Source organism: Cariama cristata, unplaced genomic scaffold, assembly GCF_000690535.1.
Source record: "Cariama cristata isolate BGI_N322 unplaced genomic scaffold, ASM69053v1 scaffold45766, whole genome shotgun sequence".
Lineage (NCBI taxonomy): Eukaryota > Metazoa > Chordata > Aves > Cariamiformes > Cariamidae > Cariama > Cariama cristata.
In genome coordinates, this window is record NW_009623528.1 from 1 (window position 1) to 6,688 (window position 6,688).

At 41.6% G+C, this 6,688-nt stretch overlaps 1 protein-coding gene across 1 annotated transcript; it reads left to right on the forward strand.

Annotated features, from left to right (window-relative positions):
* Nucleotides 1-139: 139 nt before the first annotated feature.
* On the forward strand, nt 140-1,279 carry LOC104163674 (keratin, type I cytoskeletal 15-like; the record flags this gene model as incomplete). Its single annotated transcript, XM_009702753.1, has 4 exons — nt 140-265; nt 361-587; nt 746-837; nt 1,260-1,279. Coding segments are annotated over 4 exons (465 nt in total), but the record flags the coding sequence as incomplete, so codon positions are not given.
* Nucleotides 1,280-6,688: the final 5,409 nt, after the last annotated feature.

Here is a 6,688-nt window from a genome sequence, read left to right on the forward strand (position 1 = left end):
GCATTGACCAGGCTGTCCTCAACGAGGACAGGATAAAAGGGAGCGGCTTCCTGCCTAGCTTAGTCCTCAGTCAGCAAATCTGCTCCCTGAGGGGATTTTCTCACTCACAAAGTGTATGTTTGGGCTTTGGCTCCTGCAGATTGAAGAAGTCAATCAGCAGGTCACTTCTAGCAGCCGGGACATCCAGACCAGCAGCCACCAGCTCACTGAATTGAGACGCGAAATGCAGAACCTGGAGATCGAACTGCAGGCGCAGCTCAGCACGGTATGTGGGGCAGGATCGCCGACGACCCTTCCCTCCTTGGAATGGGCAGGGAGGGGTAGAGCTCTGGTCCTAAACTCCTGCATTTCCACTTCCAGAAAAACTCTCTGGAAAACTCCTTGGCAGAAACCGAATCTCGCTACGGCTGCCTGCTGCAACAAATCCAAGGGCAGATTAACTCTGTAGAGGAGGAGTTGGCCAGCATCCGCTGTGAGATGGAGAGTCAGAACCAGGAGTACAAGATGCTGCTGGGCATCAAGACCCGCCTGGAACAGGAGATTTCTCAGTACCGGGCACTGCTGCAGGAGGGACAGCAAGACATTGTGTACGTATTCCATATGTGAGGAAGGGATTAAAAAGAATTCCTTGTGTCGTTAATTGCTAATAGAGACTTCTTGTCCATGGAGCTACATCAACATCTTCTTTGACTGAATATCCAGTGGTTAGGGGGGTTTTGGTGAATTAATTACTCTTCTTTTACAGTGCCTCCCAAGGAGCTTTCCAAGTAGGTGGGAAATCCTCCCATTCATATTCTTCTACTTCCTACTCTCATTCCCAGAGTGGTGACATGACCGGTAAGACAACACTTTGTAAAGATATGTTTATTAGTGGGTTACATCTACCTCAATGACTACAATATATTTGTCAGAAAAAAGTTTTGTATTTTGGGCTGCGCAAGATTCCCAGGTCCAGTAGCCCAGGAGGGAGAGAACCTCATTGACTCTGTCAGAGAGGAATCAGGGGTTAAAATACAGTTAGTCTTGCCCTTCCCGCTACCTAAATATAAAACACAGATTATGAAGTTTACAGGATGGGATATGCTTTTTTGCTCATTGGAATAAAAACCCCCACAGTTCTGAGAAAGTGCCTAGGGTATTGCTGGGCTCAGACCCTCTGAGCTTCTCTTGCTAACCCAGCATGTTAGGTGAAAGAATTCAGTTCAGCCGGAAAGATCAGATTTCTCCTTAAGGCAATCATTTGCTCTGTCTTTACACAGGACAGTCAAGAGTGTGCTAGAGCAACAGCAGTGATGCTGGCATCCTCCAACTAAGACACATTGAACATGGACAACGAGAGACTGAACCAAGCACTTCTGCAGCACAGCTGACGCACTGGAACAATTTGGAAGGACTGCCTCATCACCTGCCTCATCACCCCTTCCTCCATTCTGCAACGCTTGTCTTACGCAACTTGTCTTTGTCGACTGGTCCTTTGTTTAAGGGCTTAAATTCTGCTGATAACACTGTCTCTAATAAAACTTTACTTCTGCAATGCAAATAAAAACAATGTGTCTGAGAAATTCAATTTAACAAACTTTGAACGGGTATTTATCAAGCTAACCAAGCAAGTACAGGTTGTCCAATCATACCTTGTAACATAATCTTCAGACAATCTATTTTGCACTAAGAAAATGGACACCATGATGAGATAATATCACTAAGTAAAAGGAATGTCACTAATTCTGAACACGGTTGTATGAAGGCCATGTGAAGTGTGACACCTTCCAAGCTCTGCCTATGGGAACTGTCAGTCAGGTGAGACTGTCAGAGCTCTCTGCTCAAAAGTAAGAGGTATAAGGTTGAAAACAGAAATTTATTCTTAACACATTTTTTCTCCTTCCTGTGAAATTACAAACCACTTACCATTTTGTTTTCTAATGGCTACTAACAGATTGTTTTCTGGCCCCTTGCCTTGCAGCTTTTTACTAAAGACTCTGTGAATGAGTGAAAGGAGGAAGAAAATACCAGTGATGGTCTCTGAGGATTATTTTATTAACTGTTAATATACTAAACTGTGCTCAATGCCACTACTATGACTCATCTGAGTCCATAAATCTTTGGCTTTACACAGCTCATCATAGCTAGAGTTCCTGTGGGAAGGTTTCACTCCGTATAGGTTGTTCCAGTACGTGTGGGTTTCCTGGCATCAAGTATTTCTACACCTTTGACTACGCAGAGAATTACGTATTGCTAACTTCTGTTAGGAAATACAGCCAACAAGGCAATGTGCCTTTTTCTTTCAGTGGCATGCACCAAAAACATTCCTATGTTTTATCATAGAAATTTCAATTTAAATACCAACATAATAGCAAGAACCCAATTTTTGCCAGTACACTCAGCTGGCTGATACTATGCCTTAAGAGGAACGAGAGACACATTTCATCCACTGAAAGTATTTTCTATACTTTATTTTTCTGCTTAAGAAGATAAAATATGCAATAAAATTGGAGATGAGAGGGCAATACTAAATTAGAACAGCTATTTTATACATATTTTGCTTTCTGAACATCACAGTGAAGCTCCATTTCAACCTATAAGTGTGTGCATCAGATGCACAAAATCAGTCGGGTTTCATTCAGTTACAAGTGCCTGTTGTTCCCTTCTCCACCTATCAAACCTCGCTTCTGGTATTTGCTGTTTCACTTAAGACTGAGGGTATTGTTCTGTTAGGGTAATGAAATGAAAGGTTTTCTCATCATAAACAACTTAGAAGAGTATTATTTACGTTAGATCTTCTTTCAGTAATCATGTGGTTTGGCTCTGCCATCACAGTATCGTAATTGCAGTCTGCAGTAAGTATCCACAAAGAAGAGACAGTTTCTATTCATGTTGAAACACTGGGTTTCCAAACTGACTTTTTCAGCCCAGCATCAGGAATTTGTATGAATAAAAGCCCTTCTCCAAAGAAAAAAAGCTCATTTGAGGTTTTAACAGTATAGAAGGTGATGTAAAGCAAAGGCAAAGATGAGCTTCATCTCCAAAGGCTGCCAGAATTCATTCAAGTCTCAGCTGTACTTAACATACATGTCTTCTTAACAGCTTAAAAAGACAACTCTTTTGAAGCAGGATTATGAAAACTTGAACTACAGTTACTGTATACAAGTAAGTGCTGAAAGGCTATTTTCCTTCCTTCTAATCTTCCAGAAGCACAGAGGAGTATTAGAATGATCAAAAATACAGTCTTCCACATCCAGAGAACTCAAGGGAACACCAGAGCTGCAGGATGTCTTTCCCCATTTCTGAAGTAATTTGTAGGAGTGTAAGGCCCTTGTGAAATAGATGGCACTATGAAAAGTCTTAAGTTAAACCGGCAAAACCAAAGCTATGCAAAATCTTCATACTGAAAGGAGCGGACACACTGCAAAACCGCCAGTCACTGCAGCAGGGTTAGATGACTGACGCAGTGCTCCTGCTGCTGACAGTCCGACGCCTTTGGCCTATCGCTGCCGATTCATGAGGCACTAATCTCCACCTACGTATGGGGCAAGGGCTGTCCTGGGGGAAATGCATGGAACACGCCATAGGCATGCCAAAAGCACAGCATGCCTCCCTGCCTCCGTCTGAGGCTGGCGGCTGCTCCAGAAACCTTGTAAGATGTTCAATCAGGTATCTTGATATCACCGTCTGCTCCTGGCACTCACTGCACTTCATCCCTGCTTCTTAGAAAAAGCAATACAGTTGCTTATTGTTCTGAAAAGATCTACAGGAAAGGAAAAAAAAAGGGCTTTGGCAGGGAGGAATTTAGAATACACTTGGTTAACATCATTGATAATAACAGCACATTCTAGCAGGCAGAGAGAAAGAGAACAGGAAAGGATGGCTATACTGGAAAACGTTAATTTCCCTTGGGAATTACTTTTAAACTTTTCATTTTACAGTGGCAGGAAGGGTTACTGAACTAACAAATAAGATAGACTGTAGAATTAAAATAGCTCACATTTAAGAGGATTTTCTGGAGGTCTACACATGTGCAAGGTCTAAGAGTCCATCAGGGAATCACATAAGGAAAAAATAAGAATAGAATCTGGGGTTATGGAAATCGTTCACCTCTGAACAAACTGAAGAAATGCACAGGTAAGTGATGCTGAAGGGTGACGGGGGACGGATGAGGAATGCACAGATGGAGTTCCTGATGAAACTCATGGGAGTAGCACTCTTCTTACCAAGACCACGGCTGAGTCATTTGTTGTAGAACAATTAACTACCAGTAATTGTTTCTGAGGTTGTCCTCTCCCTCTTGTGTGACTAAAGACATATATCCAGTAATGGCATCATAGCTTCTGTGAAAACCACTGACTACTTTTGGTTCTTTTCCCCATTCGGAGTATCTGTTTGTGGCTCTGCATTCAATTTCATCAGTGAGTAAACAGCACTTGGAAAGGATCCCTAGCACTGTTTCTTCAAACAAATTTTTCTGATTCACAGAGGTTCACAGGGTGCATTATGAGTAAAAAGTCTTCCAGGGGAAAATACGATTTCAAAGCTCTAACAATCTCTTCAAATGGCTGAGGAGCCTCTCTAGCCTCTACAACAGAAAATGTCTGACCTTTTTCTGTCATCGCAAGGATTATGAATGTTAATGGCACCTTAAGAGACCTGGCTCTTCTGGCACGTGAAGGAAATTGGTATGTCCAAATTGACTCACCACAGCCATCTCAGGCCAAAGAACTGTGTCTGCAGGATGGTGGACCAAAAATGCATAGGAGACATGGAAATACCCATGAGTTACAGAACAGAAAGTCTAAAGTTTAAGTATTTGTGATACAGTTACAGCAGCAAGCATAGTTAGATCAGCTTTTCAAAAAAAAAAAAGGAGAGAGGGCCACAGAGCCAGAGAAAAGGCATCTGTTGATGGTATGAAATTACAGCATTGGGAAATGTTTGAAATTGTTGGGTCAGATGTTATGATGCAACAACACTGAGAAGGAGATACAAAATCAACACCTCTGGCATTAATGCCAATCAAATCAGCAATAAACATCTCATAGGGAAGAATAAAGGCGCATTTCAACAATCTAATGAGGAAAATATGACTAAGGAATCACACCCTGTGAGAAAATAATTTTTATTTTTTAATAATGATGACTCAGTCTCAATAACTTATGCAAAGCAACTGGTTCTGACGTGCAGATAATTAGAGCGCTACCAATAAAAGAACCATCATAATTAGAAGATCAAAGTATTACATTATCTTCAGCATATCTATGAAAATGTGTGTAGGGGTAGCAAGGGAGAGGGTAAATGGCTTTCCATGATTCTTCAGTCAGCCATAATACGCATAAGTAACTTTTACGTGTCTCGTAATCGTTGCGGCCAAGAGAGAAAATGTTGCTCCAGCCACAACTGCAAGCTGTGTATGAGTAAGATCGTAAACGAAGAAACCAACAACAAAATGAACTAACAATTTTAAACTTCCAAATAGAGATGAATTCCCACCAAAGTTTAACTCTCACTGACAGAGGCCCCTTGTCTTTCAGGCTTAAAAGTTATGTTTTCCAAAAGTTATTTAAAGGCAAAATTTTATTTCCAAAGAAGGGTTCATCACGTCCCGCTCTCTTACAGAAACCCTGCAACTGTGCAGCAGTGTCAGAGACCTCTGCAGTGTTAGAGAGACAAAAGACAGAAGGCAAGGCGGGTCTAAAGGGTCATCACAGCTGTGTCTACTATACAAGGACAAAATCCCTACCATCAATTAAGCAAGGTCAATCTCAAAGCTGTTTCTCTTTTCCATCCAAAGCTCCCGCAATGGACACACCTTCCAGACCCTTATGCCTCCCACAGATAAAAAGCTCCCCTTAGTTTCCAGCCCAAATACACTCTAAACCAGATTATGCCCTTTCCTAGGTGGACAACAGGACTGTCCTTTATTTTAAACAGCGCTGGTATCTCCTTCCTCAAGAGCAAGCTGATAATCATCTTAGCCTCCATTTTGCTAAGTTGAAAAGCTGAATCCTTTTGCTCTCCCCTCCCGAGATGAGTTAGTGATGATTTATAGATTCTACACATCTATTTCAGCTTAAAATAATCTTTGAGTGACTGGAAAATTGCACAAAATTTTTAAAAAAAATAAAATTACAGCATTGCATGTCCATTGCTCTGTGCAAGACAAAGGATTATCTCCTGGAAGCGATACTACCAGAGTTTGGCAAAAACAGAAATATCATTGCTTCTTCAAAGGTTAGTCGATTAAGATATACCACTAAGCATACTGAAAGATAGTACTCATGATGAGCTTTCTTTGTAGGGAAGGACTAAATTCTTGGAGAGTCTGCGTCCAAAAGTGTTAGTTACTAGCACTTCTGAGAGAAAATGAAGCAAGACTCATGAACAGGGTGCCGGAGTTCATATTTCTCCAACTCTGAAACTAAAACAGAGTAACTAGGTGGTGCTTTTACCACCTGTTTTCAGGATAAAAAATGACTGCAAAGAACAAAGAGAAACTATTAAAATGAATCTCACTCACTCAGTAGCCAGCAACATACTATCTGAAACAAAATCTAACACACAGCCACCCACCTGAAATTATAGCGCACGCATTGTGTGAATCAGCATGCAAACACAATACTTATGGGGAGGGCTGTCCCAAGCCCCAAAAGAAAATTCCCCTTAGCACATCGCTTTTGGCATGAGCGCTACGGCTGGCAAA